Below are 23408 nucleotides of genomic sequence, written 5' to 3' on the forward strand. Positions count from 1 at the left end.
GATTCTAATTGGTTGGTCAGACTGGTCCTGAGGCAGAACAGGATCAGAACACAGCATCAGGACCAGCTGAATGAGGGGACTCTTGTCATGCATAACTTGTTGTTGCTCAGCTCTTGGCATTGCAGGGCTTTGTAGTGATAGGAGTGTGAGTTGCTATTTTTGAGATGGAGCCAGTATTTAATTTTTCTTTTTTGAGTTTCTAGGAATAATGGGAAAAGGCTTAATTCAGCTCTGCAGACATTGTTTGTAGTTTTCCTGTGGACCTGCAGGATACTTTTGCAGAATTCTAGATGCATGATTTCAGTTGGGTGTTTGTACCATTGGGTCAATTTTTGTAGAGCAAGAGGGCCCCACACCTCACTTCCATAAAGAAGAATTGGTTCTATGACGGATTCAAGTAATTTGAGCCACATTCGAATTGGAATTTGGATGCAAATTTGACGTTTTATTGCATAAAATGCCCTGCGAGCTTTCTCTCTCAGTACATTTATTGCTGGATTAAAACTTCCCCTTGAACTCAATTTTAAACCTAAATAATTATATTCCCAACAGTTCTCTAATTTGTGTGTCCCTAGTGTGAAGTTATGTTTGTTTCCCTGAGATCTGGATCGTTTTTGAAAAATCATGATTTTGGTTTTATTCATGTTTACTGCCAGGGCCCAGGTCTGGCAGTACTGCTGCAGCAAGTCCAGGTTCTGCTGTAAACCCTGTTCAGTAGGAGACGGCAGAACCAGGTCGTCTGCATACAGCAGGAATTTGATGTCTGAGTCGTGCAGTGTGAGACCGGGTGCTGTCGATTTTTCAAGGACAGTTGCCAATTCATTAATATAAATGTTAAATAGGGTCGGACTCAGACAGCAGCCCTGCCTCACGCCGCGCTCCTGAGAGAAGTTTGTCCTTTTGTTGACAATTTTTATGCCACACTTGTTGTTTGTGTACATTGATTTGATTATATCAACCCCCTACACCAGATTCAATAACTTTGTAAAATAGACCATTGTGCCAAATTGAATCAAACGCCTTTTTGAAATCTATGAAACAAGCAAATATTTAGTTTTTGTTTTGATTTACATGTTTGTCAATTAGTGTGTAGGGTGTAAGCATGATCTGAAGTGCGGTGATTTGGTATGAATCCAATTTGACTTTTACTCAAGACATTGTGCTTGGTAAGGAAGTCTATAAGTCTCAAATTGATAATATTACAAAAAACCTTTCCCAGATTACTGTTCACACAAATGCCTTGGTGATTATTAGGGTCGAATTTATCTCCACTTTTAAAAATTGGTGTGTTGAGACTGTGATTCCAGATGTCAGGGAAGTAACCTACAATCAGAATCAAATAGAATAGTTTTAAAATGATCAGTTGGAATTTATGACTTGTACATTTAAGCATCTTGTTCAGGATGCCGTCAAGTCCGCTTGCTTTATTTGCTTTTAGAGCACAGAGTTTTCCTTTTAGTTCCTGCTAATGGGGGAGTCCAGGGGATTCCGATTATCTTTTATTGCCAATTCTAACTCATTTAGTTTTTCAGTGATATGGGTTTGATTTGGGTCTGTCCTGATTGGTACTGTCTTATAAAGGGTTTTAAAATGGTCAATCCATATGCCTCCATTTTGTATTGCCAATTCTTCTGATTTTGTTTTATTGAGAGTATTCCATTTTTGCCAAAAACGATTTGTATTAATGGACTCCTCAATTAGTGTCAGTTGATTGTGTGTGTATTGTGCCTTGTACGTTTATAGTGTTTAAGCATGTCACAGTAAAGAAGGCGTAAATCTGCACCTGGATCTCTGTGCTTTTGATTGGATAATTTCCTAAGCTCTATTCTAATTTTTTGACATTCTGTATCCAATAGTCATCTTTGGGTTTTTTAGGTTTGTTTTTTGATTGTTTTAATTTGGATGTTTTGGCTGTCTCTATAATGATGTGATTAATATTTCTAACTGCTAGATTGATGCCTTCTTTAGTGGGAACGAATGTGGTGTCCAGAAAGGTGTCTAATAGTGTCTGAATTTGGGGGGTGCAGATTGCTTTCTGGAACTCTTGTGTGCTGTTTTGGGCCCATCTGTATGTTTTTCTGATACTGAACAGCTTGCTGGGCTGTGGAGGTGTGATACTGGTAGTCTCTGTTCTTATAAGAAACAAGGTGATTTGGCGGTGATCGGACAGAGGGGTCAGTGGTTTAACTATAAATGCACTGAGAGAGAAACTATCTAAATGAGTTACCATGTAATCAACTGTGCTGTTGCCAAAAGCAAAAAGTGTGTCTGCCTAAAGCATGGGTCTCAAACTCGCGGCCCGCGGGCCAATTGCGGCCCGCGAGACGATATTTTGTGGCCCCCACCTTAATATGAAAGTTTAATGTTAGTGCGGCCCGCGAGTTTTATATGGATGGCACTTTACAGTATTGTGTGCGGAGCTGAACGAACCTACCAATCACGGTGGGGTATATGGCTCTCGGGGGTGGGACATCGACCGGGCTTGATGCAAGCAGAGAAACATTTCTCAATGAGTGAAAGTTACAGCAGCGTTGCCATGGAGAGTTTTCTTCCGTGCCTGGCTGGCTGCCTCGTTTCTATTGGGCACACGCGGACATTCGTCCCAGCGCGCTGTGTTCACAACACTTCCAAAAAAAAGTTTTTTAAGTTGCTGCCCAGCGGGACATTATACGTATATATGTCTCTCTCTGACAAAATAAATCAAAGTGATGCGTACGCGGCGGGATAAAAGAAAAGTGTAGCCTAATGTAGTCTGCAGTCACATAGCGACACCTGTCCGTCGGCGATAACAGTCCCCGGTAACCCGGACCAATTATAGGGTCGCACCGTTATTTGTGGGCCATTATTTTTTATTTGCATCGCGCTATTTGCATTGCCTCACACGATGAACACTACATATATTTCTATATGATGTCATTTGTTTTTTTTGTTTCTATGACTACTGCCAGGTCTCTAGCAGCAAGGAGTAGGCAAGAGAAGCCATGTTCAGAAGAACAGTTCATGTTCTTCAATGTTCCATTCATGTTCAGGACAATTCATATTCAGAAGAACCCATTGAGGTTAAAGAACTGTTAATAAAGACGTTTAAATCTTATTTTGTGTTAAAAAATAAAAATAAAGACATTTGAGAAGATTGGAATTTTTTTAACAAAGCTTTTCTTGTGGAATACCTGATGCGGCCCAGCCTCACCCAGACTCTGCCTCCAGCGGCCCCCAGGTAAATTGAGTTTGAGACCCCTGGCCTAAAGAGTCGCCTCTTAACCTACCGTTGACGATGTACAGACCCAGGCTTTGGCAGATCTCCACTAGGTCTCTCCCATGCTTGTTGACCTGCAGGTCAGAATTGTGGCGAGGAAGGTTAGTCATGTTACGTGGGAGGTTTTGTCCAAATATATGTTTGTTACCTAGCTCTGTGTTGAAGTCAGGTAGAGCGTTTAGATCTCCACAGATCAGCACACTTCCCTGGGCCTGGAAGCTGCATATCTGCTTTTAGAGATGGGGGAAAATATCCTCATTGTAATAAGGAGAATCACTGGGGGGAATATAGACAGCACATAGGAAAATATCTCTTGTACAATTTGTAATATCTTTTTAAATTTTGATCCATATGTGTGAGTGTTATGAATTTTGACATTTCGTCTTTATACCAAATTATAATGCCTCCTGAATCTCTCCCTCTTTTTACAGTAGGGAGTTTAGTTGATGGCAGAATGATTTCTCTGTAGTTTGGGGGACAGTGAGTGACCGAACCTGATCTACACCAGGTCTCTTGGAGGATAAGGATGTCAGTGTCTTTGATGGTTTCTCTGAAATCAGGGCAATTACTCTTACACCCAAACAGAGACAAGTTAAGACCCTGTATGTTCCACATGGAAATGGTAAGTGGATTCATTGTTGTGTCGAATTGTAAATACAAATGTAAATAGTTTTAAGAGAAAGACAAACCTGCAGAATACAATGGAGAGATTGAAAATAAATAAATTGAAACAAAAACAATAACAACAGAAATACAGTAGCCTATTTGTTAAGGTGTGCAAATTATTCTTATTATTACTATTCATTCACCCATTTATCCATCTATTTATTTATGTATTTATGATTTTTTTAAACAATATAAACTAAATGAACTTTTTGTCAAGGTAGTATTGTTCATAGTACTTGAGGGTACCACTTAATGCATCAGTCTGGAGCATATGAGACTGAGCAAGTGCTTGATCTCACCCAGGGGTGTCCCAGAAATTAATCATGAAACTTGCTCCATTTGTTTTCATTTCAACTGCCTAAATGTCCTAAAGTAAATATTTGCAGTGTTGAACAAACTTTGCGTTACAGCTAATAACTGTACCCAGTCACAAAAATGCTAACAATGCGATTAGTTAGAAACATGTTTCTTCACTTATGGGCATATAGCAGGAACTGAAATGAGGTTTGCAACCGGGGTAGGAAATGAACATGTACTGTGGTGTACCTTGCATTTCTGTATCCATTTTATTGTTTGGTTGTGTACTTTTCATATTCTTGTGGATAACTGACCAAACATAAACAATGTGACGTCACGTTGAGATATTTCCAGCTCAGTTACAATGGAGTTTAATAGCAGAAGCATTTTCAACTATCTCAAACATCACACCGTCAGGTTTTGGTGTCACTCCCTCAGAATCAAAGAGCAACACTCAGACACGTTCTCTGGAGGATGTACAAGGGCATTCTGGGAAATGTAGGAAATCGCTAACTGAAGTGTAGTGGATGAGGCAGGCTGAGGGAAAAAGTGGGTACAACAAAAACAGCACAAAATAACTCCTGGATTGCATTGAACATCACAGATTGACAATACATGACAGTGTAAGAGTATCTGAGGGTGGAATTTTCCTTTAATTCTATTCCATTTAATTCAATTTGGCCGATAAAATAGTGAAGATGTTTGGTGATTAGTGGGAATCCACCAGTCACTATCAACAGAGGCAAAAAACATTCATTTTCTGCCCTGCTTGCAACATTACAGCATTCATATAAACATCAACTCTTACCAATGAGCAAATGAGACCAGTTCAATGGAAAGAAGAAAGTCCTCAAGATAAAAAAAGAGAAAGGTGTAGGAAAATGTATCCATGCATGGCATGCAGAGCCATGGATACACACTACAAGATGTTGAACAAATTCCAGCAATTAGGTTGACAAACACAAAATTAAAAAAAAATTAAAAATGAATGAATGTTTTTGCTTTTTTCTAATTATTTGAAGAATTCTGACAGTGTGCTCGCACTAGTAGGGGCTGGTTTGGGATGAGGCCTTAGCCTATAAGGAATCACAGGAGACACACTTTCCTCTCATCAGATCGAGATACAATTGTATTTGCAACTTTTCATTATTTCAGCTTAGTTAGGTGCCAGATGGGAGGCGTTTGTCACATATTTAAAGACTATGAGTGCCAGAAAGTTTTGACGATCACGAGAAATCATTTGAAAGTTACTTTACTATTCTTTTCTGTGATCACCAACTTACCTAACACTTTCTGAATTAATATGGTGACTTCTGCTGTGGTAAACCGATACGCCAAGCAGGTGGAAATAAAAGCCAAGAATTATTTGCAAATACTATTTGGCCCAGGTCTGCCTCTTAACTCAACATCTGCCATCTCCACTCTGGTCCCTAACTTCACAATGTTTACAAAACACAGACAACTCCTCTCCTCTTGGAACAGGTACAGAAAGTGCCGTTTCAATTGTTTGAATTTTAACTTCCCCCTTGTCTTCTCCACCTAAATGGTCAAAATTGAGTATAGGAGCAATAGGGGTAAGCTGATCCCAAATTCAACCTAGAGAATCTGTATAATGGTCCCCATCAGAAAGAAAGGCAAGCCTCATCTTGGATCAAGATAGTCTTTGAACCCAAAGCAGAGATCAACTGCTGTTATCAGGTCCGATGCGCAGATCCAGCCCTTCCGTTTTGTCTCCAGTAATCAGTCATGTCAACCCGAATGTTTAGATTGAAGTGAGCACTAGACACTCGTGTGGTAAGTCTTTCCCGATATCCTCATTAGTACTTATGGATAAGACTGGGAGTAATGGAGCTGATCCCTGGTAAGTAATACAGTGAAACTTCACCTATGGGTAAAAACAAAGCCATCTGCCATTTTGGTTCCATGGTCCCATCCTACACAATTCAGAGTTTTGGCAGGGAAGACTTTACTTCAAAATAACCAGTGAAACCAGTGCGAGGCCTCTGGATCCATCCGTTGCTCAAATCAGTAGCATCCACCACCATTTTGGCTCGAATATATCATCCTAGTCAGGCAAAGTTCAGGTGAGGGGGGGCCAAGTCCTTCAAGACAGTCAGTGAAACCAAATGCAGAGACCTCTACCATTTTGGCTCCATTGCTTGATCACGTCAATACAGCGTCCCCCCCCCCCGCCATTTTGGCTCTGATTATATTGCGTTAGTCAGGCATGTCGATGCAGAGTTTAGGCGGGGGGACGAAGTACTTCCCAGGACTCTGTGTGATCACCACGCCAGTCTTCTTGTGGAACATGGGAGCGATCTTGGGTGGCGGTTCGGGGACGGGCAGATCCTCGGCCGCCTCGGGGTCATCGCTGCGTTGAAGGTCGTAGGACACGTTGCCGTACTCTCGCAGGAAGGGGAGGAGCTCCAACAGGAAGTGGCAGAAGTCCTTGCGGATGCCAAACCACCCTAGAGGGAGAGAGAGAGAGTTTACAACTGAACAGAAATGTCTATAATCAGAATCGCTTTTATTTGCCAAGGACAATGGGTACAGAAAGATTAAGCTGGTAAATTAGTGCTGACACATTTCAAAACGGTAAACAAAAGACTGACATTAATTTAAACACATTCTGAGCCGAAGAATTGCTCCAGTGCAGCAGCATCGGCATTGTTGGTAACAGCTGATGTGCAAAATACAACGAGGTTGATAAATAAACAGTACCTCATGTAAAACAAAAAATCTGCGTAATGTTGAGTCAGAAAACTTGAAGCAATAACCAATAGCATTAAAATCAAATAAACGTAAGATTTGTGAATGAAGTCTTCCCGATAAAACATGCGCCTTTGGTGCTACTTCCAGGGTTCCCACACTTTTTCACTGATGAAATTGACCAAATTTTAAGGAGACCAAAAAGTAACCACCAGCTACACTAACTTTAAGCATTAGTTTGTTTTTCACTTTAAAAATCAAGGATTATAATATTATTTTAATTCTGTCAATAAAAAACAGTCAGCGACCAACAATGTTTTCCTCCAACAGGGAGGTCTAGACTGTTTCGGAGCCAGTCAAAAGGTTTTCGTGACATTTGACAGTATTCAAGAAAAATAAATCATTAATTTCACAAATAAAGTTTTGTGATGTCATGGCAGCAGATACTGTATAGCAGGGGTAGTTGTGCATAATAGCAGCACTACTATAATGTGGGAACTGTAGCGTTTAACAGCAGAGGGAAAATATAGTGAATAGACCAGAGGGAAAAGCATAACTGAGCCAAGTTACAATAACAGAAAACTGTAATGAGTGTCTATATAACCGTAATACTCATAATACACCATGATAACTAGGGGTGATTTAAGAGAGAGTGGTAGAGGATGGTATGCGTCTGCTATGTCAGCAGACGTCATTAAATGCAGTCTTTCTGTTAATTTAAACTGCTACGCATAGTTAATATCTACTACTTTGGGCGATAGAAGGCTTAAAAAGAAGTGGGCTTGTGACCAGAAGATTGCCGGTTCAAATCCCTGGGCCGGCTGGGAAAGTGAGAAATTAAAGCTCTCTCCTCCCTCCTCCTCCTGGTTGTCACAGCGGTGCCACTGGTTATACCGCCTTACGCCACTAGAGGGCAGTCAAGCGCTGTCAAAGTCAGAGCCACAGCCATGATTTGCAAACAAGCAGGTCTTACTGAACACTGGAATGTTTTAAAAGTTTTAACTATCAGTATACTGCATCAAAGTATTTTATACACCTTATTATCAAAATATGCATTGCTTCTGTGTTCTTTTATACTTGCAATCACAGATGATGGCTGCTGCAGCCAAGGAAGTATGGTCTTTTCTGACAGCTTCTCTGGTTGACCATAAACATATTTTACACTGTCATATTAGTGATCAGTATGTTGTTAGTAGGGATGGGACTATATATCATAATTCAAAATACTGCAATACCAAAATGTGACAATACGTATCATCGGGCAGAAAAAGTAATCACGATATTAGCCACATTTTATTCTGCTGTAGTAATCACAAATGAGACGGTTTGACCGTCACAATTTCACAAACTCCATCAAAACTATATTATTTACACTTTGTAATGACATTTTAAATTGTTGTTTACATTCTAGCAAGCCAGTGCCATCACTAGAAAGATTTGTGTCTCATTGATTGTTATTTATTACATCATATTGTGGTTGTATTGAATCGTGAACTCCATATTGTATATCGTGAGATAAGCATATGGTCCCATCTCTAGTTGTTAGTATGTGTGTTCATCATTTTGAAGGACATTTTGTAACTTGGACATCGAAGCTCTGAATATGTGCTTTTATTTTTGATTACTACATAACAGTGTTCCTGGTGTGGGGCTAATAAGACCAGTGTTGGCATGACTGCGGCTGTACTGGGAAGCTCCCAGGTGTGTAACTAGATGAATGTGAAGCAGGGAACAGCTGTAACAGAGCAGGCACTCTCCGCAAACCTGATCCTAGATGATTGAAGGTAATGTATGTGTACTCACAGTGGTTCCCTCCTTTCTGGCCAAAGGTGGTGGCCATGAGTGTGAGCAGGGACAGCCAGAGAGGGACGAACACACACACGTAGCTCAGACTGTTATGGCCATCCAGCTTGTGCACCAGAAGGATCTGAAAAGAAAACATCAATTTTATTTCAGACAGAATCAAACGTGTATGCTGCATGTTTGTGAAAAGGGTTTGTGTGTGTGTTGGAGTGCGCATGACTGCACATGCTATTATATATCACCGTCTAAGATTAGATGGGTTTCATTGAGCCCCAAGTGGAAATGGGGACATTACAGCAGCAAAAAAATGGAGAAAATAAAGAGCAAAGAGTAAAAAGGTACTAAAGAATGTAAATTTAAAAAGAAATGTTAAAGATAGAGGTCCTGTATGACGCTAATAAGATAGTTTGATTTGTCGCCTTTGATGTCTTTACTAGTGTGCAAAACTGTGCAAACTTTTGACTGGTACTGTAGATATAGCCTAATTAAATTAAATGAAAAAAAAAAAAATCCTACGATCACAGTTTGTGTTACACAGGCTCAATCACAGGAAATGCGATACATCAAATACATAACATTGTTTCTATTTTCCACATTAATTGTTCGGTGAGATTACAAGTCAACTTTGTGAGTATAATGGTATTTAAAAATGTATGCTTGAATGTCACTGTTTGGACTATATTAGTATCAGTACCAAACAATAACCAAATAATAATAGTTGTCACCGACCTCGAAGGTGAGGAGCGGCACGACGATGGTCATCCAGCTGATCGCCATGGTGATGTGAGTGCGCCGTTGCTCGGCAATGATGTCAATGGAGCGGAGGAAGAGGACGGACCAGATGATGTAGTAGAGGACGACAAGGCACAAGAAGGACATCAGGATCCACAGGGGGACACACACCACCTGCAACACACACACACACACACACACACACATACACACACAGGTATCGTCAAAGATGGTTAAGGGTGAGACTTTTGAATTGTGGTTGCTAAGTGGGGAAGCGAGCTAGGTCTGCAAGATATTACAATCGACAATATTATTATTATCTACTACTACTGGTAGTCTCCATAAGTTTTCACACTCAAAAAAAAAATGGACGGTTGAGGAATGGTACAGAAGGATTCCATTGTGTAAAAGCATAACACTACATATAGAAATGCAGAGTGTGTGTGTCACATGCAACAGCCAATTTCTGAGTCTATTTTGAGTGTGTGTGTGTGTGTGTGTCTCACCAGCCAAGGCCAGTTGATGATCCTGTCCAGCCTCAGAGCGATGAAGATGAACTGGAGGATGTTAACTGAACACAGCACCTCCAGCTGAGGGGAGAGGGAGGGAGATGGAAGAGAGGATGAAGGAGAGGAAAGTTCAGCAATATAGTAATATGATACAATAATAGTAGTTGGGGTCCGTTTTCGCACCCAAATGTTGAACATCTCATTTTGGAACAAAACCCTCCATACAGTTATATCCATTTCTGGATATGTATAACACCCTTCTTTCTTTTTTATTGTTTCTTAATTTATGTTCTGTATATGGAGGAGGGCATTGAATTTTTACTGCTTCAGTTCATTGTGATTAGTGTGTCATATGTTGATATGTCTATAGGATGGATGATTACGAGGGACAATCGTAGCATTAGTATTTCTTTATTAACTGTAATTATAGAGTTCTGATATGTTGTTTTTTGTGTCCCAAGTTTGTTGCTGCTGTGAGAACTGAATTTCCCCTCCAGGACAATCAAAGAATCAACCTATCTACCTCAAGGGAGTGATCACGCTTGAACCCCCAACGCATTCACAGAAAAAAATACCCACTGGCTACAGCCAAAATTTAAGAGCCACTGTCTTGTTGTGGCTAGTGTTCATTTCCCACCCCAGTCCCAATGTGTGCCTGTCTCTATATACATATAGTCATTTTCTTACATCAAGGGTAAGGAAATTACTATCTGACCATCTGCAGCCACAATTTAGCAGCTGGGGCTAATCTGATATGTCCATGTACACATCGGATCCCTTACCTCGAGGGAGCGGTCGTGCCTAAACCCCCAGACGCAGGCCGCCACAGAGACAGGCGACACGAAGAAGAGCGGCATGAAGACCAGCAGCCAGAAGTAGTTTCCCCTCGCCACGCGGTCGCACACCAGCACCTCGAACATCAGCAGCAGAACGTGGAGGCCCACTGCGATCAGCATGGCCTTGAACTCCACGCATGTCTCCCCTTCGGCCCTAGCGGAGGATTCACAAAAAAAACTAAATATAAGGCTCGGTATCATTGAAGATTCCTACCATATACATATTCTCATATACATATTAGAACTGACCAACAATATTTTTCCAGACTTTTCAAGACCTAGACCTTACTGTGTAGGAAACATGGGTACCGTTTGAAACATTGGTCCAATTTGATGTTTCAGAAAAATATTATTTTGATACCTAATAAGAGTGCATGACTTGTAACACTGGTACACCATTTTCCTCTAAATAGAATCACACCACATTTAATTGATCTCAATTAAAATGCCCTTCCCATGCAGATGCTTGAGATTCCATTGTAAGAATCTAACATTTAAAAGCTTTTCAATAGTCCGATGCTTTAAAAAAAAAGAGGCATACCTATAGGTATCGTTTTTCGATACCTAGTATAAGTATAAACACTTGTTGGTGTGTGTATATAGACTACACAAGCCCCCTTGGAGGTCAAATAATCTACAATGTAATGAGGAATGAATACAGGAAAAATAAAAATAAAATCAACTTCTAATGGTAGATTACGGTTTTCTAAACTCGTTGTGTTCCTAATCACATCCCTAGTCAGTGAGTGTACAGTAGACTTATATGTAGGTACACAATGCCATTTGGTGGACACTTTTATCAAGAGTGCATACATTTGTAGAAGATGAAAGGGAATTCTGGCACAACTTCACCTACTGACAAGGTGCATGAAATGGACAGGTAACACTGGAAAAGAATAGATTCCAGCAACACTTGCAGTATAAACATTTATTAGTAAACGTTTATTAGTATGTATTCTGGCTCGAGCCGAAACGCTTTGGTTTTACTAATAAACCTTTGTTGCCAGTACTGAAAGTGTTGCTGGAATCTATTCTTATACATTTGTAGCACGGGTGGCCCCAGTTGGAACAGGCCCCTAACCCTGCCAGTGTTAGTGCATGTGTGTCTACCTGTACTGGGGGTTGTGTGCCCAGACACCAGTGCCCACCGAGGCCCCTATGATGACCAGAAGCTTCCACAGCCATATTGGGGTGAACACAGCCCAGTAGCTCCACTGGATGACTCCATCCAGCCTCAGGGACAGCAGCACAGAGAACAGCAACAGGCACGAGTAGATCAGGAACTTACTGCAATGAGGACAGAGGGAATATTAAAAGATAAACTGATAGTGATGGGAATGATGTCCATATGTAGCACTGTGTGTAATATTGTCCTGACTGTTAATGTTATAAGCAGCATATGACAACTCTTATCATACCAATAAAGCTCTTTAAATTGAAAAAAGCGAGCTTATAGCAGAATCAGTAGAATGAGTGAGACTGCATAAAAGAGCAACATGAAGGTTAGATGATAGACACAGAAAGCATGTAGACGTCAATCAGGGTGTGTGTAAATAAATTAAGACCAGGAAGCAGAGCTTCACATTTTACAAAGTGGAGATGAGATGAATGGAGGTTGGAAAATGGATCTGACGGTGGGTAGGGATGGTGATAGCGTCGATACTGGTGATAACATTTGAATAGCTAGCTACGTTTTCCAACTTGCTAGCTAGCTAAGTGGCGCTAATGCTAGCCTCCAAACTATGGCTGTTATTAAAGGCTGTTATAAAATATGAAATAAAAGCATGTCATTCAACAACTGAACACTCGGCAGAAGAATTAAATAGCAGACTAATCTCTACGTTGTGTTTTAACGTAAGAGACTGACGTTAACTAGCAAACACCAACGTTACTTAGCACGTTAGCCAGGCCTACACAAACACACTTAGCGGTACTTGCTACAGATATATCTACTAGCTAACACGATCTGAGCAGCAACCTTAAAATTGTGTATATAACGTCAAAAAATAAAAGGAGCTTTCTGACTGTTATCACTCGGGCAAGTCTGGCTGCACAACTGTCACGTTAAACAAAGCTAGCTAGTTAGTTAGCTTAAGCGCTAGCTCGTACTTAACGTTACCTGGGATTGAAATCCTGAAAGAGTCCTCTCAAATTCATGGTGGAAAAGCAAGCTAGTCAGCTAGTTTGCACTATAATTGTGTTGGTAATTCACCATCTAGCCTACATCCTATATGAAGCGGTTTCATTCGCGGCAGTTTCCCTTTGCAGGGTCTCTAGAGACCAGCCAGTTTTTGTTTTGTTTTGGGAAGACAAGCGTCACTGCTGCCTTCAAGTGCTGCCTTCGAGTGCTGTCGGAAATACTATGATTACGAGTTGATCGCACATGGACAACCGAACAACTGATCATCTAAATTAGTACTATAGGTTATATGTGTGGCTTTCCGTGTGAATAACTAGTGTTGTAAGTTTCTATTTTCAATCTTTGTTTAACTTTTAGCTGTAACGCATTTTTGCGTAAGTAATATCACTGTTATTTATATTTCAAATGAAATACATTTTAACATTGTAAAATTTACTAGATACTTGAGAAGGCATGAGTGTTTCATTTTAAATTTCATTTGAACTAGTGACACTAATGAACATAGTCACAACAGAAACCTAGAAATATTTTTGTATAATTTATTTTAAGTATATTTACACATTATGTAGGCTATACGTATATATATTAATATAAGTGTATGTGTGTGTGTACAGTTGGTCATTAAACTGACCGTTGGAGCACGTAATTACAAGGCGAGGCGGAGGTAATAATGTTACCACCACAGAACGTAAAGACAATCTCCTCTGTTAAATCGTGATGTAAGAAAAATCCGGATACGGTATTTAACGTCGCTGGTTTTTCACGTGTTCTGCTGCCTTCGGGTGCTGTTGGGAATTATCATATTAACAATCGAACAACTGATCATCTAAATTAGTACTATAGGTTATATGTGTGGCTTTCCGTGTGAATAACTAGTGTTGTAAGTTTCTATTTTCAATCTTTGTTTAACTTTTAGCTGTAACGCATTTTTGCTTTTAATAATATTCTCTAAGATGATATCAATTACAGGCCTGACATGGACGTTCTCCGCCTCGTTCCATCGCCGCAGCACAAAGCAGCACAGTGATGATTGACTGCTTAAGCAAAACATCAGCCACCAAAAAAGATTACGTTTGTTATTATTCATTCATTTTGTTATTATTCCCGACAAAAAGCGCTTGAATGCGTGACAAGTCGTAGTCCTACTTTATGAGGAGCACTTGAAGGCAGCACACACAGCAGTAGCACCACTAGGCGGTGAATTTCACATCATCGAGTGCACTTCACCTGTAAAGACAGTTTGCGAAGCGCCTACTAACTTTTATACAATTCCAGTTCGCATGATTAATTTTCGACGCCTTACGGAGGAACGACAATGGCACGATTTCTCTTGGTCTTTGCATTAGTTTTGTCTTTTTTCAGTGTCATTTTTGGAGAAGCCATCACGGTGAAGTTAGGAGATTCCGCTACATTACATTTCGGCGAGAAGTGTACAAACGGCGAAGTCACCTGGGTTCACCCGCAGCGTGATGATAAGGCGCGGCTAGTGGCAGTTCTTCACCAGGGGGTTTTGAAGCCGGCCGAGGGGTACGAAAACCGGATTACACCGTTAACTGGAAGAAATCTTTCTCTTGTCTTAAACCGGACAACTTCCAACGACCAGGGCTACTACGAATACACATGTGGCAACAGCGATTTAATCATTGTCTTTTTGGAAATTCTGATTTTCTTCAAAGAATCGTTTGAGGGACAAAATGCCACTCTTATGTGCCACTCCGTTATCACGGATGATCCTATAAGGTGGGAAAAGGACGGACAGCTTGTTTATGAACGGGACTGTGCCTCCGGGAATGTCAGCTATGGGACAGGATTTGAAGGGAGAGCGTCTACATCACCTGCTGCCTGCAAAGAAGGAGACCTGTCTCTGACACTGACTGGAGCGCAGCAGGCAGACCGAGGTGTTTACCGCTGCTACCACGGCAAAGACAATGAGAAAGGAAACCCAGCTGCTGTAAAGCTGAATGTCCGCCCACCTGTTGTGAAGACGACTGTCAACCCGCCGACTGTGAAGCCGACCGCTAATAACGGAGAGGGAGAAATGTGCACTCTGACTGCACTCATCATAGCAGGACTTGTGGCAGCATTTGCGGCAGCATTGATTTGGGTTCCCTTGGGCTGGTGCCTGAAATCCAAGTGTAGCCGAAATGCTCCACCTGGAACCGGTGGTGCAGGTTCTCATCAAATACCAGGAGATGTGGAAATGTTGGGCAGTGAGAGGCAGCCTCTTAATCATCCTGCAGTCAACGGGGGGCCTCCCGCTCAAATGATTATTGACGAGGAGCTGTAGGGAAAAAAAGATCAGATACATTAGATCAAATCAAATGGAGCTGATAGAGATTAAAGCTTGGATTTTTAGTCTTATAAGCCTAAATCATGAATTTGGGGTGCAGTAGGCTACCCCATCCCATTCAGACCCAAAGAACATTTTTCACTTAACCTCTCACTGTCATTTGGAGCCATAGTGTAGCTTTAACTTAGACATTGTGCAATCACGTTTCCAGGAGAAGCCTTTCCATCCTCCTCAACAGTTTGAGTCACCGGCCTCCACCGGTCATTTTAAAGCACTTTTACGTAATTTGTTGTCTTAAATTTAATCCTTTAATCTCATGTGTTATATTCCAGAAATCAAAATGCTGGTTATATGTTCCTGAGAAACTGTTTTTACAAGAGGAAAACGTTTTTAAAAAGTGTTTTTACTGTGATTCAGTTCTGGGTGTATGTGAGGGAAATCACTATAAAGTCTCAGGTTGTACACCCAGCAGGTGAATGTAGATAAACTGCCATTAGGTTATTTGGAACCTCTGTTTTAACTTAACTATGCTGCACTTTTACTGATGAGATGTGACTTGTATTTGAAGTGCTGGCCAAGCTATGACGTGGAAAAGTTAACCTCTAATATTTTTTATTTATCTTTTTTATTTTTGGCACCATGGTGGTGGGATCTGTCTGTGCCCTCAACCAAAGCTTTCTTCCATTTTGTTCATAATGAAGTTTTTGTGGGAGTTTTTCCTTGTTCTGATGGGTCTAAGGTTGGTGGGTGTCATCATTTTTTTTAATTTTTTTTAAAACTTTATTGTTTTCATGACACTGTAACTGTGCTTTAGGGCTATGCAAATATGCTTTGTTTTAATACTATATTCTTATTGCTGTATTCTTATTTATATCCTATATGTATTTGCTGTATCCTATTTTGCTGCTGCCATGACACAATTTCCTTGATAACTTCAATGAGTTCCCTACACTCACTAGAGTAGCCGCTAGAGTAGGTATTATGATGTAGGAGGTAGGATTTATGATGGATTAGCCTGATGTTTTCTATGCTATTTTTCTATGCATTTGTATGGCAGTATATCATTCTGTTAAACTCTGAATTGGCCTCTATATTAATCCCCACCTTGGATTATGGCACAAGGGACAGTAACAACATATCCTGTGTCTTGATAAATGCCTGAAAGAACCTCGTCAATACTCAGGATTGTGCTATTCCTAAACTAACCAAGAAAATTGTTATTTTTTGCCATAATCCCATTTTGATATAGCCTATCATATAATCTGTGAGTTTGTTATGCAATTAAACTCACATTTACATGAGAGAAGTTGTTCTGTCTCTTCTTTGTGTGTAAATCTCTTTGATATCAGAGGTCACTGAAGTACTAACAAGAAGAAGAATAGTGAATTCATGTTTGGAAAATCCAACCCATATTCAAATGATCCCTCCCTTGACTTCAATGGGGAACACATTTTTTAAGATTGATTCTTCTGTAAAGCCAAATAAAATTGTACAATAAAGTCTTCAGTTGAGTGCAAGCATTAGCTGCCCCTTTAGACATTAAACAATAACAATCAACATTAATCTGGGCAAAAGCTGCGAGTCAGAGGTGTGAGTCTGTGTGTGTGTGTGTGTGTGTGTGTATGTGTGTGTGTGTGACCAGTGTACTTTAGTTCACTAACAGTGGGAGAGAGGAGGAGGGTAAAAGCTGCTTGACAAAGCCATGTAATGTTTCACAATTTGTCTGTCAACTGAATCAGACATTGGTAGACATCAGGCGTCTATTGAAGAGAAACATGATATTTACATTTGTATGCCGCCTGTGGCCTTGTGGCTACAAAGCAGTAAAAAAGAGCCACTCAGCAGGTCAGGTGTGGCACAGTGCCTATAGGATCTCAGGTGTGTGTGTGCCTCTGTGTACCACACACACATCCACAGTAGCTACTTTCCTGTCCAATAAATATCAAATGTCAGCAGACAATGAACGGGTCATGGTGATAATGTGTGGCGACCGCTGTGCCCACAGTTAGATCTCTAACCCACTGAGCTCACTTCAAGAGAGTTTCATGAAGTTAGCTGTGCAGCACAGGTTACCATGGTGATCTCACCTGGTTAAAACCAGATGAGACCCACTAAGTTCTTAATGAGATGTGAGACAGCTGATTGTTCGTGCATCAAACATTGCATGGTGGTTCTTTTATGGGGGTGTTACATGCCATGCCTTGGGGGCATATCTCTCTCTCTCTCTCTCTCTCTCTCTCTCACTTGCTCACTCGCTCACTCACACACACACCCGTGGTCCCTTCATCTGCCTCCCAGATCTTGTTCTGATTGGCAAGATGTTTTCTAGGCATGGTAGGCATGTTTTGAGCTCACTTTTGGTTTTACCCACATAATATGAATCACTGGGGCATTTTAACACATCAACAACATGTACATGTGATTCTACTATGAATCTTCAATATCTCTCCCATGTGTGGATGCTAGTAGGTGTAGTAGGCCCTGTCTAATCTATATCTTTGGGGCTGATGACAACTGATAACACCCATGCAACTGATAGCAGGTAGATCTCACTAAGTGATGACATAAGTTAAGGAGACTCCTGTGACAAAACCTAGGAGGACTGACAGTGCTTCTTGACCACATCTTTAGTCGCTCTGCAGATGGGACTGTATGTATTTATAGTCACATCATGGGAAGAGGTTCTTTCACTTGATAGTAGTAATGTCTGTGATGTTGAGCACCTTGTTCACAGCAGATCTCTGTCTTAGCCCCGGGCCTGGAGCTGTGTACACAAGTCAGAAGATCTTGAGTCAATAGAATCACACCTGTGTCTTATCCTAAGCAACTGGCTGGTAATTCATCACCTGTGATGCTGCCTGCCTTGTGTTTATTTGTTTATTTAACCATTATTTAACCAGGAAACCTCATAAATGATCTCTTTAACAAGAAGGGCCTGACCAAGAAAAGCAGCATCAGTGACAGACACAAATGTTACAGACACACAACATAAAACAATATAAAGCATTAAAACATCAAATTAAAAATAACACCAATAGATCAACAATAGCTTTTAACAAAAGAGATCAGTTGAAGTCCATCAAGTCCACATGAATAATCAGTCAAAATCAAGACATTTAGTCATGCAAAACAGCAGCAGCTTCTTATGGAGTCAGCCTCTAAGCTTTTCAATTCAATTTAAATTCTCCCAGAGAGATCAGATCACGTAATTTCAAATTTTCAACCTGCAAAGACTTCCAGGTAGCCAGTTAACTCTAGCATATAAGGTACAATGATGAGAGAGACCTTAATGCACCATGATAAACTGTATATCCAACATTTCTAAGAACTGAGCAGAAGTATTCATATATAACAGCTCTCTCTAGGATATAGGGAGCCTCTCTTCGGCAAATACTTGTGTAGGGAGGAAACACTGTGAGAGCAGGCCTTAAATGACAGGCAACAGGGTAGTTGGAATCAGACTGATAGAGCTTTTGTGTTCGCTTATCCTTTGTTTACGGCTGTGTGCGCTTTTTCTTAGATATATGCATCATTTGCTTTAAATACTGAATAAACTCTTTCTGAAGTGTATAAGGCCAGGATGTGTTATAATAATAACAGAAGAAATAACAGAAGAACAGTTATAAGGTGTAAGGTCTGCTGTGTAGATTCCTAAGTTATTTGCTGCAGTTATTATTATTTTCTACCGCTAGGTGTCATGGTGTCCCTGCTGCAGGAGTCCTGCACAGCATCAGCTGAGCCACTGAAGTAATGATCATCCCATACAGTGGATGAGGTTTTTACATGATAGACTGGGAACACGCATATCCCAAGTTGATAGCAAAAATATTGCTTGGACTAGAAAACGGTTACAGAAATCAACGGATCAGAGACATAAATATACGTAGGCTAGGTAAAAACAGACCAAGTTTGAAAATTCTGCATTAAACGTAGACCGTGACAGGGACGATTAGCCTATTAGAAACCCTGTTAATTTTCCCCATAAAGAAATGGCTATGGAACCAGAAGTCCATCGTGTCGGGCTGAATAGTCAAACGTTTACACTAGCCACAATTTTATTTCCGGTTTTGTCGTGAAGCCCGTTTTCCTATCAAAATAAAAGCCCGCCGCCTAAAAACAGGGTTGTGAGTGCATATGGTGCAGATATCTTTCTAATTAGGCCTAATCATTTTACGAAGTGTTTGATGCGCTGATCTTGCGCATATTAAGTAGAATGTGTAGGCTATGTCCTTTTCTCTTTGCTCTATTTATATGAATGAATACAGTAGGCTACCTATAATGATGAAATGTTCCTTATATTTTCTTACCCCTCTTTTCCTACAGATTCAGTTTCAGCCCCATTTCAAGGGCACACCATTTGTAGGTGTCCCAGCCACATTGTTTGAATATGCTTTATGGTTTACTCTGTTTGTACAAATGAATACAGTAGGCTACATCGGGCCTAGTAAATGTGGACCCTACACCTACAATGAAAAAAGGTCTTTTAATATCTATAGCCTACATTGTCTTATTTCTCTCCTCCTACAGATCGTGAAAATCGTGTTTATTTAGGCAAGCCTACTCTTCTGTGTGTTGCAGTCACTCGTATGCTACATCTGCATTGGCGCAATCAGTAGCCTAGCTAATCTCATAATATAGTTTTGTGTTTTGTAAAATCTTTACAATAGTGATTAACATGTTTTATTATCAACAAGATAAATACTATGTCGGCACTATTTTCTCACTTTTGTTTTGAAGTTCAGGATCAAATTCTACTGGAAGTGACTTTCCTTATTGTGGTTAGCTTCACTATATAGGCTACTTCTGGAGACAGGACACTAGGGGTTTGAAAGCGCTCATACTTCTGCACGCTACAACTTCGACCATACAGGATTTTTGCAACGCTAATAACAGAAGAAAGACCATGACACGATTTCTGACGGTCTTCGTCCTCCTAGTCCTGTATCATCCCTGTGCCGTTTTTGGAACTAGTCAGACGGTGATGGTTGGAGACGCCGTTACGTTACCGGCCGGCGGACACTGCGAGAAAGGCAAAGTCTCCTGGATTCACCAGCTGGGTGATGACAAGACGCGGCTAGTGGCAGAATATGACCAGGGGGTTTTGAAGCCGACCGACTGGTACAAAGACAGGATTAAACCGGTAACTGGTGGAAATCTTTCTCTCGTCTTCAACAGGACAACTTACAACGACATGGGCCACTATGAGTACACATGCGACAACAGTGTGTTAACCATTGTCCAGCTGAATATACTGATTCCCTCTAAAGTATCGGTGTCTGCGGGACAAAATGCCATCCTTAGGAGCTACGGCCATATCAAGGGTGATGAGCGTATGTGGTTGGAAAAGGACGGACAGCTTGTTTATGAACGGGACTGTGCCTCTCGGAATGTCAGCTATGGGACAGGAGGATTTGAAGGAAGAGCGTCTACATCACCTGATGCCTGCAGAGACGGAGATCTGTCCGTGACTCTGGAGGGGGTTCAGCAGGCGGACCAAGGTGTTTACCACTTCTTCTACGGCAAAGACGGGAAGAGAAAGAGAGGAAACCCAGCTGCTGGGGAGCTGACTGTCCGTCCAACTGCTGTGAAGACGACTGTCAACCCGCCGACTGTGAAGCCGACCGCTAATAAAGGAGAGGGAGAAATGTGGACTCTGACTGCACTCATCATAACAGGACTTGTGGCAGCATTTGCGGCAGCATTTGCGGCAGCTTTGATTTGGGTTCCCTTGGGCTGGTGCCTGAAATCCAAGTGTAGCCGAAATGTTCCACCTGGAACCGGTGGTGCAGGTTCTGATCAAAGACCAGGAGATGTGGAAATGTTGGACAGTGAGAGGCACCCTCTTAATCATCCTGCAGTCAACGGGGGGCCTCCCGCTCAAATGATTATTGAGGAGGCGCTGTAGGGAAAAAAAGATCAGACACATTAGATCAAATCAAATGGAGCTGATAGAGATTAAAGCTAGGATTTTTAGTCTTATAAGCCTAAAACATGAAGTTGGGGTGCAGTAGGCTACCCCATCCCATTCAGACCCACAGATTGGGTCTTTTACCAGTCAGTTAAAATTTGGAGCCATAGTGTAGCTGTAACTTAGACATTGTGCAATCACGTTTCCAGGAGAAGCCTTTCCATCCTCCTCAACAGTTTGAGTCACCGGCCTCCTCCGGTCATTTTAAAGCACTTTTACATAATTTGTTGTTTTAAATTTAATCCTTCAATCTCATGTGTTATATACCAGAAATCAAAATGCTGGTTATATGTTCCTGAGAAACTTGAATGTGAACTTGAAGTGTTTTTACTGAGATTCAGTTCTGGGTGTATGTGAGGGAAATCACTATAAAGTCTCAGGTTGTACACCCAGCAGGTGAATGTAGATCAATTAGGTTATTTGGAACCTCTGTGCCTTATAACTTAATTATGCAGCATGTTTACTGATGGCGGTGGGATCTGTCTGTGCCCTAAACCAAAGCTTTCTTCCATTTTGTCCCTAATGAAGTTTTTGTGTGAGTTTTTGCTTGTTCTCATTGGGAGTCTAAGGTTGGGGGTTGTCATCGTTTTCATGTATTTTCATAATATGTGGGCGTTGTGAAGCCCATTGAGACAACTGTGATTAAGGGCTACACAAATAAACTTTGTTTTAATACTATATTCGTGTTGCTGTAGTCTTATTTATATTCTATATTTCTTTGCTGTATCATATCACTATTTTGCTGCTGCAATGACCCAATTTCCTCACAGGAATCATTCAAATGTAATCTTCATAAATGCTCCTGTGCCAAGTTTGAGTGAACAAATGTCAAGATTCACACTTAACTATCAGGCAGTGAGAGAAAAACTAGTGAATTTAGCTCAAATTAAATTATACTATCACCTTTGCATACATTTTTCACTTTGATAGAATACTTTGTGTTGTATGGTACATTTTGCCTCATAAAGTGTGCAAAAAGTCACAGACTATGCAAACTTGTGAGCATGACTGTGTTGGTTTAATACATTTTTACTTTTATCCTACCTCAGTGACTGTCTATGGTAGGCTACTTATATGGACACCTCCATCATGTAGCCTATCCTGTTGAGACAAAAACACTTAATGAAAATCTGCTTCATATGTCAACACTGATTTGTCTTTAATATGATATTGCTTGGGACTGCCCTTGTATTTTAGAATAGAGAACTGAACTTGTTGACTTTAAGTATCCTTATTTTCTCTGCTGGTCATTCAACCAACACAAGGTAAAGGGTTTTCCTCTTTTTTCATCAGATTAGAATCATTACACAGACTGTTTTCATTCATTTTCCACATGAAAAACGGGTAGACGCCCCCTGGTCGTCCCGCCCTCTCAGACCAAAGTATAACTGGTTTGATCCATCTATTGTTGTTGCTCTCGCTTCCATCTTTGAAGAACTTTCTCCAAGTTTGTGCCGCGTTGACCGACTGGAGTCGCGTGGCCAGCGATCCCAGACCCAGTCGGCACAGAATCCAGTCAGTCCAAAAGAGACTGACTGAGAGAAGCCAAGCGCTCCAGCTCCCTCCCTCCCTCCTGCTAAAACTGAGTTGTGACTCATCCCTCCATGTGCTGCTGTTGCAACCCAGCGTGCTCTATCGAGAGTTACAGTCTAGATCTGGAATGTGAGCTGGAGAAGGCGTGTCAGCAGCCTGGTTCCAGACCGAATCGCGTGTCAGTAAAAACACGGTTATTTCTGGCCAGTTTAATTCCAGGTATGGACAGGAGTGTGGTCTAAACAGATAAATAACAGACATTGTACTCAGGCTGCTGTAGGTAATCTATCAAGATGTGTAAACTATTATTTAAACGTGGACTATAGGCTAGTGAATTGTTACAAGAACCAAATGTAAACAAGCAATGGTAGACTATCTATCTCACTATATGTCCGCTCTCTCCTCTCTTCACTTTACTATCCGATACGCTCCCGGTGGCACATCCCGGTGTTAAGGCAGTATGCTGTCAACATGAGACGTTCACGTGCCGGTATTTGCGTTGGTACAGTCCCGTTCTAGAGCGTCCTGAACAGTAGTTGGCGCGTTCCAAGCTTACAATAAAACAATGCTAATTTTCACATTTTTAAGTAGTAAAACCTCTGATCGTCATAATTATCCCATTTATTACAAAAGCATCAACTCTGAGTATTATATATTATAATCTGATAT

At 40.9% G+C, this 23408-nt stretch overlaps 2 protein-coding genes across 2 annotated transcripts in view; both read right to left on the reverse strand.

Moving 5' to 3' along the window:
* The window catches only part of col4a6 (collagen, type IV, alpha 6), a 444271-nt gene that overhangs the window by 197707 nt on the left and 223156 nt on the right, over positions 1-23408 (reverse strand). The window lies entirely within an intron of this gene.
* On the reverse strand, positions 4466-13103 carry tmem185 (transmembrane protein 185). The gene is made up of 7 exons (XM_071911300.2): positions 12928-13103; positions 11919-12095; positions 10755-10962; positions 9970-10053; positions 9461-9637; positions 8732-8855; positions 4466-6687 (listed from the first exon to the last, which is right to left on the reverse strand). The coding sequence occupies exons 1-7, from the start codon at positions 12963-12965 to the stop codon at positions 6437-6439; spliced, it is 1059 nt and encodes a 352-aa protein (XP_071767401.1). The 5' UTR covers positions 12966-13103; the 3' UTR covers positions 4466-6436.

The sequence above is a fragment of the Centroberyx gerrardi genome, chromosome 23, assembly GCF_048128805.1.
Source record: "Centroberyx gerrardi isolate f3 chromosome 23, fCenGer3.hap1.cur.20231027, whole genome shotgun sequence".
Lineage (NCBI taxonomy): Eukaryota > Metazoa > Chordata > Actinopteri > Beryciformes > Berycidae > Centroberyx > Centroberyx gerrardi.